The sequence below is a fragment of the Pollicipes pollicipes genome, unplaced genomic scaffold, assembly GCF_011947565.3.
Source record: "Pollicipes pollicipes isolate AB1234 unplaced genomic scaffold, Ppol_2.1 Scaffold_5856;HRSCAF=6941_pilon_pilon_pilon, whole genome shotgun sequence".
Classification (NCBI taxonomy): domain Eukaryota; kingdom Metazoa; phylum Arthropoda; class Thecostraca; order Pollicipedomorpha; family Pollicipedidae; genus Pollicipes; species Pollicipes pollicipes.
In genome coordinates, this window is record NW_023596766.1 from 1 (window position 1) to 19,173 (window position 19,173).

At 51.8% G+C, this 19,173-nt stretch overlaps 2 protein-coding genes and 1 long non-coding RNA gene across 3 annotated transcripts; 1 reads left to right on the forward strand and 2 right to left on the reverse strand.

Moving 5' to 3' along the window:
• Positions 1 to 8: 8 nt before the first annotated feature.
• LOC119104103 (WD repeat-containing protein 55 homolog) lies at positions 9 to 2,506 on the reverse strand (the record flags this gene model as incomplete). Its single annotated transcript, XM_037227781.1, has 5 exons — positions 2,477 to 2,506; positions 1,591 to 1,751; positions 852 to 977; positions 229 to 323; positions 9 to 45 (listed from the first exon to the last, which is right to left on the reverse strand). Coding segments are annotated over exons 2-5 (390 nt in total), but the record flags the coding sequence as incomplete, so codon positions are not given.
• A 94-nt stretch (positions 2,507 to 2,600) lies between these two features.
• Positions 2,601 to 7,640, reverse strand: LOC119104104 (uncharacterized). Its single transcript, XR_005094869.1, has 3 exons — positions 7,616 to 7,640; positions 7,042 to 7,310; positions 2,601 to 2,737 (listed from the first exon to the last, which is right to left on the reverse strand). It is a non-coding gene; the product is annotated as an uncharacterized LOC119104104 (long non-coding RNA).
• A 344-nt stretch (positions 7,641 to 7,984) lies between these two features.
• On the forward strand, positions 7,985 to 19,132 carry LOC119104105 (methylcrotonoyl-CoA carboxylase beta chain, mitochondrial). Its single transcript, XM_037227782.1, has 11 exons — positions 7,985 to 8,327; positions 8,677 to 8,841; positions 9,345 to 9,454; positions 10,163 to 10,346; positions 10,923 to 11,045; positions 11,532 to 11,696; positions 13,115 to 13,250; positions 13,559 to 13,692; positions 16,757 to 16,884; positions 17,172 to 17,426; positions 18,408 to 19,132. The coding sequence occupies exons 1-11, from the start codon at positions 8,087 to 8,089 to the stop codon at positions 18,483 to 18,485; spliced, it is 1,719 nt and encodes a 572-aa protein (XP_037083677.1). The 5' UTR covers positions 7,985 to 8,086; the 3' UTR covers positions 18,486 to 19,132.
• Positions 19,133 to 19,173: the final 41 nt, after the last annotated feature.

Below are 19,173 nucleotides of genomic sequence, written 5' to 3' on the forward strand. Positions count from 1 at the left end.
CCCACTACGCCGCCGAAGTACTTGTACGGCAGGATGTTGCACGCCCTGGCGGCGGGAGAGCGGTGCGCCGTTGACGCCGCAACATGACAGGGCGGCGGGGAACAGCAGGCGGAAAAAGACGAGGCCAATAGGTGAGAGAAGACGTCTAACATGACCTGACACCATGCCATCACCGGACCACAGGGGACCACCGCGCGCTCGCGGCCGAAGCCCCGCCGTTCCACTCACCGAATCTGGCCGTCGTCATAGGCCATCACCAACAGCGAGTCGGTGGCAGCCACCACAGCGTTGATCGACGACGGGTGTCCTTTGAACACATTCACCTGGGAATACGCGGACCAGAGTCAGTCTGGCGACGACTGTCGGTAACACTGCAGCAACAAATCACCGTATTAGCACACTGAACAAACACTCAGCATGGAGTATGAAATTACTGAGATTTATAACCCAGCCGAGAAGAGGGGGGGGGGGGGGAGCAAGCGCGAGCACTCACGCAAGGCAGCCGTCGTCGTGGGGTCGGTTTGATAACCTTACCAAACCGACCTCAGGACGACGGCCGCTTTGCACAGGTGCACGTGAACAACGTGAGGCGCAAAGAAACTACCGACTAAGGACTCATCGCGCCATCGGAGCGCGAAACAGCGAGGCATTATAACGCGTCCAAATGCCAAAGCATTCATAAAATCAGTAAAGAATGCCAGTTGGACATGTTTATGATCGGCAATGAAGGCGCAAACTAAGCGTCCTGTGAAACAATGGGTCGCGCAGAAATAGTAGTACCGATTGTTCAGATTTACGACAGGTGGCTGCACGATTCTCTAGCGCATTGTACGCCTATACGGCACACTTACGTGCTCTCCAAAGTGTCCCCACTTGAAGATAGGCACCTTTCCCTGGTCGGAAGCCATGCCTACGGCCAGCTTCTTCTGCTCCTTGATGAACGTCATGCACGTGAGTGGAGCCTCGTACATGTCACACTGCCGACCGCCAGGGGGAGGCCTTATCACCGTTATCACCCTCCAGACGAACGAGGGCCGTGGATGCTTTGTCATGGAAATCAGGTGTCGGTAGAGATGGCCAACAAAACACACGTGTACATGCTCATAGCAGTTGAAGCCCGGTGGCCAGCAGGAACGGCAGATCACCCGACACCGTCCCCCCTGGCACGGACAAGCTCGCTCCCACCGAGCACGGTGGCCAGCAGGAACGGCAGATCACCTGACACCGTCCCCCCTGGCACGGACAAGCTCGCTCCCACCGAGCACGGTGGCCAGCAGGAACGGCAGATCACCTGACACCGTCCCCCCTGGCACGGACAAGCTCGCTCCCACCGAGCACGGTGGCCAGCAGGAACGGCAGATCGCCCGACACCGTCCCCCTGGCAGGGACAAGCTCGCTCCCACCGAGCACGGTGGCCAGCAGGAACGGCAGATCGCCCGACACCGTCCCCCCTGGCACGGACAAGCTCGCTCCCACCGCTGAGAGGGCACGCCCAGGTCGACTCATCGTAAGCGGTCGCGTCTGCTTGCTGTCAGCAGCGCTGGCCACCGCGGAGCTCACCGGTGGGTGGCGCGCAGGACGCGGTCGTACCTGGGTGTGGACCCGGCGGGTGCGGAGACTGAAGGAGGTGATGGTACCCTCGCCGGAGGAGGCCACCAGCCAGCGCTGGTCGTCGTCGCAGATCAGGTCACTGATGTAGTCCTCACACTGTTTGACGCTCATCACTTCAGCCCGGGTCCGGTAGTCCCACACTGGTGCAAGGGAAGACGGCATCAGCACCGAGGCCCGGGTCCGGTAGTCCCACACTGGTGCAAGGGAAGACGGCATCAGCACCGAGGCCTCGCAGCGCGATGCCACGACCATGTTACAGAAGCAGACTGCGTGCAGCGAGTGGTTCCAGCGGATTGAAGGTAAGGTTGAATGAATTTAGAGGACAAATGATGATGGTAATGATGATGATGACGATGATGATGATGATGATGGTGATGATGATTCGGGATTTAGGGCGCGCCTGACTACCCCTGATGATATGGCGACCATGCTGACTGCCTCTTATTCAACAGATGAGTGTCAGAGGTAAGGAGACCAAGGCTACATCAGATATATGGCATTAGAAAATATTCCGGTAACCAAACGGATCCATCTATAATATATAGAATATATATAGGTCTATATATATATATATATATATATATATATATATATATATACAATAGGTGGTTGGTCAGATTGCGTCGGTAAGGCCACTCCATTTTTGACAGCATGCACACTCCAACGAAATCTTCCTACGCGATTGCACAAAACTACTATTGAAATAGCACGACAGCTAAACATTATACGATACCAAGCCGACCGAGCAGCTCCTTCCGCCTGCCCTGCCGGCGCGTCTGCCCTCCAGCCTGCCCGGCCCCCCGCCCCCCGCCGTGCCGCGCTGGCCGGCGGGGGCCGGACGCCGGGAGCTCGCCGCCCAGCTCACGTTTGACGGTGCCGTCGTCGTCACCGGAGGGCCATCAGCCGCTCAGTGAGAGGCAGCACGCTGAAGACGCCGGGCCGGGTGGGCGGCCGGCAGGCGCCGCTTTCAGCGCGCCCGTCTCCCATGCTGTGTATGCGCAGAGAGCCATCCGCCCAACCGGAGAACAGCAGGCCGCCGTCGCCCGAGAACTCGAGCCCGCGGCACGTGGACTTGCAGGTGGGCAGGGTCAGCGCCAGGTCACTGCGCTCACTGCTGTAGTTGTGCCTGCGTGAGCAGTGGTAACAGGGCTTCAGTTCATGCACTTGCGGCTAGATATGAAAAACAATCCTTTGGTAGCATCAGCATGCAAATGTTTTCAATCATGCAGCAAACTAGACAAACGACCACGCGAAGCGAGGGATTTAAGCCAATGTGGCATGTTTTGGGTAGGATGGCCACGACCTGTGTCAAGTGTCAAGGGTGACCTGACACTACTCAAGACGTTCGGACCATTTCCACATCAAATATTTTACACTAGATCATGACCGCCGATACCTACTCAGAACAGTGCATTGTGACAACTGCCAAATTGTAGTTTGTTCAGGAAGTAGTACACCGTCGAACTAGACACCCATTCTGCAACACATGCAAAGGACTGCTTAGTGGCAAACTAACCATACACAGCATGAGCCTGGGGAGGTCAACGTCATGGGGGTCCTGTTGAGACATGTAGTGCTTCACCACTGGTCATGCAGACGCAGAACATGGACGCCTCCCTTCTAATCAGTTCAATGACCTTCGCCAGGTCCTGGTCTTCTTGTTGAGCCAATCTTAATTCAAAAGTCACCATTTCACGTTGTTGCCCCGCACCTCTGTCGCGTATTGTCCTTGGCCGTCATCTACATGGCCGCAGGGACAGGGCATTTGCATACATAAGGTTGAATCCTGGTCGGTACTGGAACTTCATAGTCCAGCGCTTCCAACTCCAGAATCCACCGCGGCAGCTTGCCTCTGAGATTCTTGCTCCGTCGGAGATGAAGCCTAAAGGATTGTGGTCAGTCCGCAGTATGAAGTGCTGCCCATGCAGATACACCCGGAACCGACAACTAGCCTAAACGAGGGCGAGACACTCTCGCTCAGTTGCAAAGTATCTCCTCTGTGCCCTAGTCAGACTGCGACTAGCATATGCCCCAACACGTGCTATTTTCCTCTTGAGTCAGCACCGCCCCCAGGCCTACATCGCCGGCGTCCGTTGTCAACGTGAACGGCTCCAGGAAGTTCGGGTACCACAACACCGGAGAAGAGTTTTTTCAACATCGCAAAAGCCACAGCGCACTCTTCCGTCCCTTTGAAGCAAGAGACACCCTCTGGAAGTCGATGCCGAGGCCTTGCCAGGTGGGCAAACTATGGAATAAAGCGTCGGAAGTACGAGGCTAATCCCAAGAACTTACGCGCTCCCCTCATGGGCGATGGGGCCGGAAAGTGCTGCACCGCAGACGCTTCCGAGGGATCCGCACACACGTCTTTCCCACTGACTACACGCCCGAGGAACTGAGCCTCCTTCCGAAACAACCTACACTTTCTCGGATCCAGCGTCAGGTTTGCTGCTCGCAACGCCCCTAAAACAATCGCCGATCTCTCCAACTTTTCAGAGAACGTTCTTCCGAATGTGATTATATCGTCGAGATACACAAGACAGATGTTCCAAACGAGACCCGCTAGTGTTTCCACCATCAGCCGCTGGAACGATGCCGGCGCCCCCTTCAAGGAATGGATGTCACGTTAAATTCGAACAGTCCTTTGTGCGTTGCAAAAACAATCTTGCGTTTATCCTCCTCCTTGAGCTCCTGCTGCAAATACCCACTTTTCAGATCCATGACATGGAACCACTTGGCCGCGGACAGGACGTCCAAACAGTCATCGATTCAGGGCAGTGGAAAAGCGTCACTCGTGGTATCCGCGTTCAGTCTACGGTAGTCGATACAAAATCGAATCGTCCCATCTTTCTTCTGCACCGGAACTACACTTGCTGCATATGGGGACACACTTGGCCTGGCGACGTCACGTGCGAGCATGTCGTCCACCATTTCATCCATTTGCTTTCGCATGCGATGATCCACTCGCCCCGGCTGCATGGACCTCGGCGGCGCAGCACCCGTCCGAACTTCATGCCGAACGACGCCTGACCTTTCAAGTGTTCCATCGGTGGGAAGCCGGTCCAGGTACGCAGTCAGGAGCATCGCGATCTTCTCTTTTTTCTCTTCCAATCTCGCCTTCCCTTCCTGTTGATTCTTTTGGGCGACGTTACGAACAACGTGGGGTGGCGAGGACTCATGCACCGCCGCCACCTGTTCAACATGTCCGACGGTTGTTCCTTTGTATAATTTGATGCTTCCCTCACCTGGATTCACAAACCTCGGGCTCACCTGATGCTTGTCTCCAACAGTGTTCAGCACATAAGCATCTACAATCTGGTGCTTATCTTCAAGCGTCCCATCAGGAGTGTACATTACGCATGCTCCGGCTGGCTGGTCCAGAGCCGCGTTCCCCTTCGTGACGATCTCGTGTCGACCTGGTACGACAATATCGCATGACAGTGTTACCCTGCCACAACGGAGAGCTGCCACAGCTTCAACCTGCATCTCACCACTAATGAGGCAAGATTTTCCGAACCTACAGACACCTTTCTGGAGACCCAGTCAATTGAAATGGTGGCCCCCAGCCTTCTCATGACATCAGTGCCCAGCGAACACTGCGTGGTCATTGCTGACACAACAAACACAGGATGTTGTGTGAAAGAGCAGAGGCGCCCACGTGAAGATCCGCCAACACCAATGCCTGGAACAACAAGGGCTTACCATCGATTTTAACAGGCTGCTGGCGCACCGCGCAGGGTGCTAAGTCGCAAACGCCCGGGACTGCCGAGCTGACTGATATACACTCAGCTCCTGTCTTTAACAACCATGTCACAGGCTGCCCCTGTACTAACTCTCCAACATACACAGCCTTTAAATTGTTGTTGGGAACAGTGGTTGCGCCCACAACAGCTCCCCCATCGCGCGCATAACTGCACAATCCCTGGACCACATCGTTACTGGGCCTCGCACCTGGAACCGAACAGTGGCCCTCTTCTCCGGCTCTCACCGAAAACCCATCTGAGCTCGGCAGTTATGCGCATCATGGCCGGGCTGTCCACGTCGGTAGAGCGGATCACCACGCCCCCACGCTAGGCCACCAGTCTCTGGCCAAGTGAGCGCGGCTACCAAAATGGTAATAGGCACCATCAGGAACAGCTATTCCTCCCCCGACCTCCATGTTCAGTGCACTCGCCTGCTCGGTAAGCACCTCAACCGCGCACTCCGTGATGAACACCCCCAAAGGTCAACCTGCCAACGCTCGCCTGAAGTTCTGCCATCGGGGCTGCCACCGCCTTGACCTGGTCGCGGAGCTCCGCCACCTACTCCACTTCAGCAGACCCCGCCTCCAACCTCCTCGCCGGTGAAGAAGTCGGAGCCGAAGGTGCGACGACGGCGGCGACGACGCCCGTCTAATCCATTGATGAATTGGGCCTTGACAACGCCTTCTCGAGGGTCAGATGCCCATTCTGGGTAAACCCGTTCTGCCAGTTGCTGTAACTCATACACATATTCAGCAGTTGACTGTCCCTGCTATCACTTGGTACAACCTCAACTGCAGTGCATAATCACTTTGCAAGCCAGGCAAGTGAAACTCGGACATCAGCGATTTTCGCAACTCTGTATATGTGCTTTTGCAGTCATCTGGCAAGCGCATGAAGCAATCACATGCCATGTCAGACAGTGACACCGATAACTGATCCAGTTTGGTGATCTCATCAGTCCAGCCATTAACTAGTGTACACTGCTAAAACTTGTGAAGAAAACACCTGACATTGTCCCTCCCATCAGTCTCTTAGTCTAACCACTTTGCCAGCAGATGCTATGATGGATGACTTGAACTCTTCCTGAATTGTTGGCTTAATATCCTCTTCAAATGTTGTCTTTGGCATCAGGTCTGGCCACCACTGCCACCATTGTGACAACTGCCCGACTGCAGTTTATTCAGGAAGTAGTGCACTGTCAAACTAGACACTCATTCTGCAGCACCTGCAAAGGACTCATTAGCTGACCACCAGCCATGCCCAGCATGCAGCCTTGGGAGCTAGCATAAGGGCATGCACCAAGCAGCAATGACAGCATCCATGACCACATGCACCACACAACCACCATGCAAGCCAATACTGCATGCGACATCAACAGCACATACACAGTCACCAGGGCATGCACATGCAACATGTCACAGTATAAAGCTCCATGGCCAAGAAACACACTTGTTTAATGTCTGTTGCCCTCATTTGCTTCCAAAATCAGCGCTGGCAGCCAAGACGATAGTATCAGGTGAATTGTTAGATGTTGAGCATAACTGATGTTGATGTTGAGCTTGATGTTGATGCATAACTGATGAATTGTTAGATGTTGACCAATGATGACCATAACTAAAGATCAAATGACTGAGGGCAGTCTGGTTCTCTCTGCCATGGGACCCCCTACAAAAAATTATGCTATTCTTACAGTGCTATTCTGCCATCAACAGTGGCAACCACGAGCCTGTCCGCTTGTGGGTGGAATTTTAAGTTCAACACATCACAGCGGTGTTTTAAGTCTGGTGGAGCTGTTCGCTGAGGTAGTTTTGTATTGTATCCCCAGATTTCTTCAGGTTTTGCTGCTTCTTCCTCTTCTTCAGAGCTATCAGAAGTGCATGGATCAGGCACTGGCTCTTGCACCTTAACAGTGCCATTATCTAGCTTCAGCCGTTTGCTCATCTCTCCAACGATGCACACCTGTAATAAGACATGTTAAATAACATGGTTAGAAGCCTTTGATACAGAGTTAAAAAGAGTAGATGCAAATTTAGTGCTACAAAAATTGGAAACATCACAATACAGCAATACAGAGCAGCAGAAGTAACAATATGTGGGCATAAGTATATACCTTTAGGAATGATAAATACTGATGAGTTTTTTCAAAAACTTTGGTGGGAAATTGCATTGGTTCTTGGGAAAATGAGAAAATGATCATCATGTCAACGGAAGTTGGCGTCGCCTAACCCTGTCATCGTGATTCCCCCATCTCCGCCCCACCCTACCTCTGATTATGTAGCTTATTGATCCAGGGGCCTAACTGCAGGCACCCGCGGGTTCCATCTGAGGTTTGAATACAATCACGCCGACTGGTTTACAGCCTTTCCTAATGTCCAGAACACACAGGCCCCCTCGCCGCTCAACCACGCTTCCCCAAACACGTGTACGAAAGGGACGGTTGCATGTCGTTTACCCTAAAAATACCCCAATCCTATCATGTGTCCACTACTGCCTATGTGGCAGTTTTTGGGAGCAAATAAATCACTGAATGGGTCTTTTGTGTAAAAGCTGCTACCACTAACTCAAAAAAAGTTATCGAACACAACTTGTAATAAGTTTGTCGCTTTCAAGCCACAAAGGCTCCTGGTGCGATAAATAGTAGTACACTTTTAGGTTGGGGCGGGGGCGATTCTGTTTAATGTACGTGTTGTTTTGTTGCATGTGATTGCCTGTTGGTAGGCGCTTAATGGGCTGAAATGATAGTCTCTAACATTTGCCGGTGGGGTGCAATCCGTAGGCATGATGCCATTTGCAATGTATTTTGGCGGACAGACACACGCAAATCTTTGTCCTTTTCTGCTGTTCGACTGGATGCCAGTTTTCCGCTCCTGAAGGTTGATGTCGATTGCACTGATCAGGCATATCAGCAGGCTGCAGCAACAGGCTTGAAGTCCATTGAGCAACTTGACAAGATCATGACAGTGCTTGCAAATGGAGGTTGGTGCTTGCTTGTAAACATTGTGGTGTTGAGTTATAAACATGCCAATTTACAATCGACAGACTTGTCCCTTCTGATAAAATGCATTTCATAAAAATTGATGTATTTTTTCTTATGGTATTCAATGTGGACTGGACACATTGACAAATGAGGACCAATGGCACAGAACCAAGACACTTTGGTCTTGGATGTCCTACTTTAGAACCAGTTATGCATTGGTTCTCCAATGACCAAAGGTGGAAAATCTGTGGTTGTGCTGACATCACTACATATTTTAAGACATTTATACTGTAAGTTAAATGATTCAAACTTTTTCGACTTGTTTACATCTTCAGCCTCTTTGTTCAGGTGGAGAGAAGGCCAGACAACGCCACACTCAGCTCAACAAGAAGATGCTTGTATGGGACAGGATTGCCCGTTTAGTGGATCCCAATACAGAGCTGATCAACCTCGCTCCTCTGGCTGGCCTCTCCCTGGAGTATGGAGATGTACCCTATGGGGGTGCAGTTTGTGGTAAGATGGCACCATTTGGTCAGAATAGTCAGTGCCCCTAAAAAACAGACTATCATGGCAAAAAATAGAGTGACTAATCCCATTCATAAACTGGTGTTATAGAGGAATTTAGAGTAAGCCACTAACTGAGCTTGTAATGCCAATGGCTATTACTTCTGGTAGCCTGATTTTAGGGCAATTTTGATTAAGTCTGGCCTTAGACATTTTCTTGATGTGACATCATCTTTTCATATTGTTTGGGATATTCAGTCTTGTTAAGCAGTGTGTGTGGGCATTGATTGAAATGAGTGGTAAGCAATTGCATGACATGTTTTACAAGCATTATGTACATTCATCCAGACATGATGGGGCTGAAATCAATCTTGTAAGGTATTGCTGATAAGGTCTATTTTGATATATTTGATATATTTGATATATTTGATAGAGCTTCTACCTGATGCTCATTGTCACTGCATAAAAGTACCATTTCTTTGTATTTGTGCATTCAATGATGCTGCTTGCAGTCATTGCCAAGGTGAAGGGGCGGTACTGCGTGATCAACGCCAATGATGGGACTGTGAAGGGAGGCACCTACTTCCCCATAACAGTCACAAAGTCACTGCGGGCACAGCAGGTAGGTACAAATTATCACCACACATCTGCTAGTCATAAGAAAGCTGGCAGTTTCCCTACAGTGCACTGCTCATGTGCATCTTATGCAATAACGACCATCATTCAGGAAGGTGCTCCAGCACTGCAATGTGTTTGGTTCTGCAACATGCAGTTAAGAACTACAGCACGGATATTGCGTGTGTCGCGAGGGGTCAGTTTCCCGCGCCGCCGCAGACCGTTCTGTAATGCGCGGTTGAGAACTAGAGCAAAGGTATTTCGTGTGTATCGAGGGGCCGGTCTCCGGCGCCACCGCCGCAGACCGTTCTGTAATGTGCGGTTGAGAAATAGAGCACGGGTGTTTCGTGTGTATCGAGGGGCCGCTCTCCGGCGCCACCGCAGACTGATGCGACGTGGTGAGCTGTAGCCCCGACCGAGCGGCGGGCCTCTCCCGGCGCTGGGCCTGGCCATATGCTGGGCGCCGCCGAGTCCAGTTTTGCTATGACGTCACAGACCTGTGCTGCGTCTTATGTTCGAACAGTCAGACCACTGGAGTACGATAGGGGTGTGGGGACGGTCAGCAGCCGCAGAGGCGAGGCCAGGCACGAGACGAGACGCTCCCATACGAGGCAGTGGCTGTCAGCGACGCCTGTGCCGGCCTCTGTCCGGGGCCTGTCGGCCGGCGCGAGCCGTCTGCCTCCCCGGCCGGGCGCTCACCTCGCCTATCTGGCAGATCTCTGCGGCCAGCCGGCTGCCGTCCATCTGTCTGGTGGACAGCGGCGGTGGCTTTCTGCCGCTGCAGAGCCAGCTGTTTCCGGACAAGCAGCACGGCGGCCGCAGCTTCCGCAACCAGGCGGTGCTCTCGGCCGACGGGATCCCGCAGGTGGCGGTCGTCTGCGGCAGCTGCACCGCCGGCGGTCAGTCTCGAGCGCCTCCAGCCGTGGCGCTGGTGTACCGAGCGTGGGTGCCGTCCTCACTGCGCTCAATGTGTGCGCGCCTGGAATTTACATGGTACTTCGGTCCTAATGACATTGGGGGAGGTAACCACCCATCAGCAGTAGTTATTTCCACACTCTTGTTTGTCTGCATTTCTGTGGGAGGTGATTGGAACTGACGTGCTTCAATCCGACATCTGTTAATTTCTGGCTTTTGTGGTATGGAAGCATTTTGGAAACATGACCTTACCTAAATTTTGTTAAGCTATGTTGAATAAGGTCCATGTCATAAGCATTATTCGCAATGGCTCCTGTTACGTTTATGGTATGTGGTACACACAGTATTTAAGCTATGCCATACATTAAGCATAACTTTGTTTCTCTCCTGTTCCTGTTCCTTTTGTATGAAGATGTGTCTTGTGTGTTGGTCTCATAAGTTGCAATGAATTTCCCTTTGTTTGCACCTGTTTTTCACACTTCAAACCAGCTTCTCATGGCGGACGCTTGGTTGTAGCCAGAGCTGTCCTCTTGACCGGCACGCGGCCGGTGGTGCGGCAGGTGCGTACGCACCGACCATGTCTGACGAGGCTGTGATGGTGGACCGGATCGGTACGCTATTTCTGGGAGGACCGCCGCTGGTGCGTGCCGCCACTGGCGAACAGGTCACCGAGGAGCAGCTCGGTCAGTGCCCGCGCTCACCAGAGCCAGGTCCTCCTGCTCAGGTCCCCCATGTCTCCCTGGTCTCCCTGCTTATTGAAATGAGATACCCCAACTGAGCTCCGCTACACTGGGGATCAAAGGGTTTGTGTGTGGCTGTGCTCACCACATCTCGAGCGGTGGCAATGTTTTGCTTATCAGCCATTATGTTATTGAACCATGAGTTTTTGAACTTCAACTGAATCATTGAGATTATCTGTGCGTGAATGATAAGAGGTAGTACTTCAATTGATATAAAGGCGTTTTTGTTGACTCTCCCCACTGTTAACGATTGGCGTGTTTCTTGGCCGTCACTATCGACCCCCACCGGACTCCGTCGAAGCGCGCGCGCTCACTGGTCCCTGTCCGTCTGTGGCTGCTCTGTGACATCGTCGTCTCGCTCATCATGGGTCTGTGACGCCTCGGTAGCCGTCCGTCCCTGCTCTGCGTGATTGGCTCTGCGGTGCGCAGGTGGCGCCACACTGCACTGCAGCGTGTCCGGCTGCTGCGACATGTTTGCCGCGGACGAGGAGGAGGCGCTCAGCACGACGCGTGACGTCATCGACTCGCTCAACCTGCCTCCGGCCGAGGCGAGCCAACACGAGCCGCCGCTCCTGCCGTCTGCCGGCCTGGACAGTAAGTGGCGCGGCCCGATGAGGATCGCCTGCCTATTGCAGCCTGAGAAGTGAGCTACGCAGCTCAGTGGCAGTGTGCGCCAGGACTCCTGCGCTTTCCGAGCGCAGAACAAGGGATTGCTTTGATCTGGCTCCGCTGTTTTAGATTGCCTTTTACAGATATGTATATAGTACTCCTTCAAAGAGCTATCCAAACATGCAGCAAAGACCTGTGAGTAATACAGTTATGGACGAGATGTATTTGTATTATATGTATTTGAATCACGATTCGGATATTAAATACGCAACAACACCCAGCACTTGCGCAGGACAGATTTAACCCCCGACCTCAACCGGCCGTCCCTACCTCCAGCCTGCGGCCGCTCCGGTCCACAGACGCGACCTCGGCCAGGTCACGGGGAAAATGGCCCGGAGGCATAAACACGGCCGGCCGCGCCGGTTAGCCGCTGACCAGGCCGCGCCCGCGCGGCCGCACGACGCAGTAGCGTGAGCAATAGTAACATATATTATTCAAGAGAATTTAGTGCAGCACGTATTTGTTGTAACGAGCGAAACGTCACGAGATCTCGAGGATATTGCTACTTTTACGTTGTCTTCGGAGGTAACTCTGTTGGCTAAATCGTTGCCAAGAGAAAAGCGCCATCGGACTGCTCTCGTATCGGGCCAAATGAAGAGGCCAAGCACTACATAATAACTGCATGAGGAGAAATCCCTAACAAAATAAATGATGCTGTATAATTCAGGGGAACATGTTGCAACTTCCGACGCATGTTTCAATAACGCAGCATGTTTTCTGCGTGCGCGCAATTCCGATGAATTTGTTCTGACAGCAGGCCCCCCTAATTGGAATTTGTTGAACAAAATAATAGCTAATAAGATGTGTTGTGTGACGAGCTGTTAGTATAACACGCACGATGTCGGTGACGCTTATAGCGCCTTCGTCAAGATACGAGACCGAGAACACTCGTCCCTCACTCGCACATGTACCGTGACGATCGCACACATCGTCACACTGTGCTTCTGTCACATGTATATGTGATGTGTATATGTGAACCGCAGGCTGTGCAGCCAGCGGAGCGCTCGCCGCGCTGTGCCGCTGTACAGCCAGCGAAGCGCTCGCCGTACTGTGCCGCTGTGCAGCCGGCGGAGCGCTCGCCGTACCGTGCCGCTGTGCAGCCAGCGAAGTGCTCGCCGTACTGTGCCGCTGTGCAGCCGGCGGAGCGCTCGCCGTACCGTGCCGCTGTGCAGCCAGCGAAGCGCTCGCCGTACTGTGCCGCTGTGCAGCCGGCGGAGCGCTTGCCGCACTGTGTCGCTGTACAGCCAGCGAAGCGCTCGCCGTACTGTACCGCTGTATGCGTCTCGCCGGTCTTTGTGTCTTTGGAGTGTGAGCTAATCCGATTGATTTTCTGGCTGTTTAAGCGCTCTCAGGCCTGGACCATCTTTCGCACTCGGAAGTGCGATACGTCTTAGGGACCATCCTAGACGGAAGTCGCTTTCGAGAATTCAAAGCTACCTACGGCAAGAGCGTCATCACTGGTTTCGGAAAGCTTAACGGGTACGTTTTGTGGTACTCTTAAAGAAGTGCCAAACCAACGAAGTTGTTATTTCCGATGTGCCGTGTAATTGCCCCTTTAAATTTACATATTATATATATGAACACATGGTACATTGTAATAGGGTTTATGGACATTCATGTTAAAGGATATGTAGGCTATAAGGATATATTTTACATAATGATTGTAAACAGATTTCTCTGGATATAGAGCTGCAGATCGCCAAAACCCTGAATTCATCCATTAATGAGGGTTATGAATGTTTATCCCGGTGGCTTGTCGCGGTTCAGTTTTGCCCGTTCCTGCGCAGGCGGCTGGTTGGCGTGGTGGCCAACCACGGGACGGTGACGTCACGCGACGCCCTGAAAATGGCGCATCTGGTGGAGCTCTGCGACCAGCGTGGCATTCCCCTTATCTATCTGCAAAACTCGCCAGCTGACGCAGGTGCAATGGCTCCGAAGTCCCCAATGACCGGCGTAGCGATACAGACATCAACGGCGTATGGTTGACATGTTCAGGCCGACGTCATGTCCATTACCCTGTTTACATGGGCAGCTGTGATTCGAATTGAGCCGGGACCCGTCCTCGATCCGAACTATCCGGCCCATGTATACACTCACGCGCCGTTCCGCTGATTCGAATCGTGCGCCGGAGGAAATCCCTTCCCGTGAGAGGATCATCCGTTCAGGAAGGGATTTCGTCCGAATTATCGGCCGTCAGCTGTCTAAACAAAAAAAAAGAAAAATGCCTGGCGCACGCAGTTCTGTTCATGGCCATTTCAGCTTCGTTTGGTGTTGCCGCTTTTCCACGGGTTTTTAGCTATTGCTCGAGACGGTCCAAGTCCAAGATGGTAAAGGAAAAGAGAAAGAGGTGAAGTTGACACCATGCTGCTAAAACTACGCTTATTATTGAGGGCCTTGAGTGGCTAGCAGCACAGAAATGCTCACGTAATTTAGCCTCGCTAGGCGCATGATCTATGCAGACAGCAGGCGTCGGCGGTGCTTGGTGCTATCTTTCCGCCTAAAGGTTAGATTAATTTACATCTGGGGCAGGCTCCATGCTTCCAAAAGCCAATGGAGGTAATATGGTCATTTTATATAGCTTTGACTTGTTCTCACTTTAATTTTGGATTGCTCAAAATTCGTGCAGAGAATGCCTCCAAGTTCTTTCATTAAGTTAATACCTAAAGGCCCCAGGAGCGTTTTTGCAGATGTTCCTTAAATTAGGATGCTGGTTGCTTGTCAGTTAAATTTGTGTGAGAAAGGTAGCTTAAAAATTGCTGCATGATATGACGGATGAACAAATATAGATCATTGCAGTCAGCTCGGAATGTGAACTTTTTCAATGGTAGGACCGAAATTGCCCAATGACGGGGTCAGAACAGCAAGAAAGCAAATGTGAACACTGGATGAAAATAGTTGTCATCATTACTCTGCTAAATCCAAGTTTGTGTGTTCCATGTGCAGGAAAACAGTGCATAAACTAACACCTAACATGATGGCACATGCTGCATGGAGAACACGTCTGTGTTGCATATCATCACCTGTTTTTGTACTGATGATTAAATATGTCACCTTGGTGCTTTTTTGAGATGGGTGTCTGCAGGCCATGAGGTAGGTACTTGAACTGTTCAACAATTCTTGCAGGGAGTACCAATAGTTTCTTGCATTAAGTGAATACATAAATGCCCCAGGATTGATTTTGCAGACATTCCTCCTGTGACTTGAACATTTGGTTGACCACCTATTGGCAGGAGAGATGTGCTGGATATTGGTGACTGGCTCGTCAAGGAAATATTAAGCTACATCACACTGGTAGACCAAATGGCAAGGAAGCGGGGGCTGGAATATTTGTTTTTGATGCGATTAGGCTGTTTGTTGCTTGTCAGTTTAGTGTGTGTGAGATAAGTAACTCAATAATTCCTGCATGATGCAAAGGATCAACAAATATAGGCAATAGATCATTGCAGTCAGTGCAGAATGTGAACTATTTTTAATGATGGGACCAAAATTGCCCAGTGATGGTTCCAAAATGTCAAGAAAGTAAATGTGAGCACTGGATGAAAATAGCTGTCATCAGTACTCTGTCAAATCCAGGTTTGTGCATTTCATGTGGAAGAAAACAGTGCATAAACTAAGTAAACCTAACATAATGCCACATGAGGTGCAGAGAACATCTGTGGTGCACATCATTACCTGTTTTTGTATGGGTGAGTAAATATGTTACCTTGGTGCTTTTTTGTGACATGTATCTTTGCAAACCATGAGGTGGATAATTGAGCTGTTGTTATAATTAATCATTTGTTATGAATTTTGAGCCCAGATTGTGTTTGTCATGACAGCTCTGGGGCTGGTTCACATGTTATGATCTTTGGACTGTGCGAACACAGCTGTTTGTGCCACCTAGCCATCAGTCCATATCAGCCAATGCTGTTGACTGCAAGGATATCAAAGCAGTATTTCAACCCTAGTATGTCAAGAAAGCAAATAGCTGCATTCTGATTTGCCAGTCCATGCCAAGTCTAAATGGCAATGCTGCCCTCAGGTACTGATGATGCATTGGATGGGGAAAGACAACATAGTTACACAATTTTTGCCACTAACTATGTAGCATTCATGAGTCATTTCTGTAGCTTAGCTCACTGTTGCAGGCTGCTCATAAATGCATTAGTGTGGGAGTAGGTAATGTGTTTCTTGGGCTGCGCAAAGTAGGTGACATGATGCTGGGTGGCATACTGATATGAGTGTGGTAAGTTTGTGAGTGTCGTTGGCCAATACAAGAAAATACTGATTTCCTGCTAGCCAAAGTTTCCCGCTAGTAAAAATTTGCATATAACACTTTATGTGACAGATTTGGCAGTGCTGACTGCGCAACTCTTGTGTTTCAAGTGCTATGGCTTGTGCTGTAGCTATAAAGCCTATGAGTCCCGCACAGATCATTTTTCCAACGGAGTCCATCTTCCTCCTCGCCCTCAAAGCTGTCTCGCGCCCACCATGGCTCGTGACATTCGCCATCCATACGCAGAGTACCGGCTTTTTTCTTCTTGTTTTGTTCAGTTCGCCTCAAAAGCGCAGTTTTCGCCCATAATCCGTTCCTTGATTCGAACTAAGCGGGATCGAACTATCGACCGCTAATCCGACGTAAAGCCGGTTTCGCCCATGTAAACGCCGCTCGCCGAGAGGGTTAACCGTCGCATGATCCGTTCCGATCTTAGTTCGAATTATCCTCGGCTGCCCATGTAAACCGGGTACATGTTCAAACTCATGGATGTTGCCCTGGCATGCACGGACGAAAAGCGTCAACATGGTGACGTCATTTGATTATGTCTGAGCCTCCGTCCCTGAAATACATATGAATAATATCCCGCTATGCACAGGGATATGGTTCCAGTACTGAGAAGTCTTGTTATGTGCCATGCCTTACGGTGCAGGGACCATAAAGCCGTCGAGTCTGCCTTGTGTCACTATATGATCTGGCCATTTAGTGAGCTCCTCGTTTGGGTCGGCAGCGGCGGACTGCTCAGATCCTGAGGTTCTGAAGTGTCGCAGCCGAGCGGCCGCCGTGCTGGCCACCACCAGAGTGCCTCGAATCAGCGTCAACCTCACCGGCTGCCACGGCGACCAGCACCTGACCATGGTAAGGCCCCTGCGCCGCCCTTGCGTCCACACTCAGCGTCCACGGAATCGTACGTTCACTAACTGTCGTATGACTGCTGAACATGAGGATAGCCGGGGGTTTCGGTGGACGAGTGATAGGTACAATCCACTAGCTACCAGCTCAGCTCTACGTCCCCTGTACGGGTGACGCGGGCGGTGAGCCCCTGAGTAGGGTGCGTCCTGCCCCGGACACGGCCTGTGACCAGCCCGGGGTTTGGGGGCAGCGGCCCGTCGGTCGGTGTGTCTCAGTCTCTGCCCGTGCTGCAGTGCGGCGTAGCGTTTGAGCCGAACTTCTACTTCGCCTGGCCACGCGCCAAGTTCTCGGGACCGGCGATGACAGCTGGCGCGGAGCCGTCGGCGGCGTCCGCCGCTCCGCCGCCGCCGCCGCCGCCGCCGGCGGCAGCCACGGGCAAGGCCAAGACCGGGCCGCCGCCGCTGGTGCAGCTGGACAGAGACTCGAGCCTGTTTTACGCCTCGCGGGTGCTCATCGACGGCGTTATCCGCCCCCGTGACACCAGGAAGGTCGGTATCCGGGCAACGTCCTTACCCATGTATCCTGCATGTAGGTTAAGGCCCAGGTAGTAAGCTGGTGCGAACCTCATTCGCAAATGTAGGTGACTATGGAGATTGTTCATGAGCAGCACGATTTCACGTTTTTTGCCCATTTGTGTTTCCGTTTTTGATAGACCGGGTGCTATACTTAACACCGGCTAGTCTCCCAGAACTCAGCGCGGACCTGGGCGTCGCAAGTAGCTGTGAGAACAATGTGAGTGCAAAATAGGCACTCAAACGTGTACCTTAGTTAAGAGTTGTTACCTGCTGGAGTTAATCAGTACCATGCCGGCCAAAAAAATGAGCTGTAGGCGGCCGCGTGGGGCAAGACCATAATGTATTTCTAATATATATATATATTATATATATATATATATATATATATATATATGTATATATATGCTTATACCGGATAATTTTGCGATACCCAAGATAATATTGGCAATGAGGGAGAAATGCCTGTTTGCAATATGCTCCTGTTTGTGGGAAGCAATTTGTTATTTCCAGCTATTGGCGCGTTTCTGTCACGATTGAGAGCCTTGGGAGAATATTGTATTTGACGCATGTGCCGTGTCGTCCCCGCCCACACACACACACACACACACACACACACACACACACACACACACACACACACACACACACACACACACACACACACACACCACACACACACACACACACACACACACACACACACGCACACGCACACGCACACGCACACGCACACGCGCGCGCACGCGCACGCACACGCACACGCACGCACACGCACACGCACACGCACACGCACACGCACACGCACACACACGCACACACGCGCACACACGCGCACACGCGCACACGCACGCAGCCCTTCCGTGGTGGGTGGGAACTTTGTTTCCGTGCTGTCATACCTCCGGCAGACGTGTCTCAGCGCCGCGCTGCAGTGACATAGCCCCGCCACATCGCCAGATTCTGGAGACGAGCCTGGACGTGGTGACATGGAACATCACCCTGGAGGAGCGGCGCCACCCCGTGATCCGGATGTGAGCTGTGCTGAGAGCTGGGCAGTCGTTCCGTGGCGGACGGATGGCCAGTCCGCCACGGGACCAGCGGAGAGGCCGCTGGCCGTGTGACCCACAGCCGCCGCTGGTCATCGCAGATGTGACCGGTCCTAGGCAGGGCTCGTAGCTCGTAGCGTCGGTACAATTTTTACGCAGTCGGCGGTTCATCGCCGATTGTTTTTCATGGTGTTTCCGCGGAGTGATTTTGGGCTCTTGCCCGCGCGTTGTTTTCTGTCGCCCTGTAGCCACGAACTCAAGGTGTGTTGTGGACTTGCGGCATGAGATGACTTGCATCATGTAGAACGAGGGGACGTACTACGCGCAGCATAAGGGGACTGTTACAACACGCAGCATGAGATGACTGTTACAACTTGCAGCAGGTTACTGATACGACTTCCAGCACGAGGGAAAATTTACATTGACCCCGCCCTTAGCGTATGTTAAAGTGTGTTCATAAGTGTAACGTTATGAAGCCATGTGGTATAATGTATCTGTGGAGATGCCTATCCATCGACATACACTTCAGGGGTGATGCCAGGAACTTCGCTTTCTGTCGAGTGCCACACTTGAAATTGATCAACAAGTAATTCCATATGTTTTGATTGGTAAGATACAATATACCAAAGCCACCAATTACGTTTCATGCCCCCATTGTGTGATGGGACCCAGAAGCC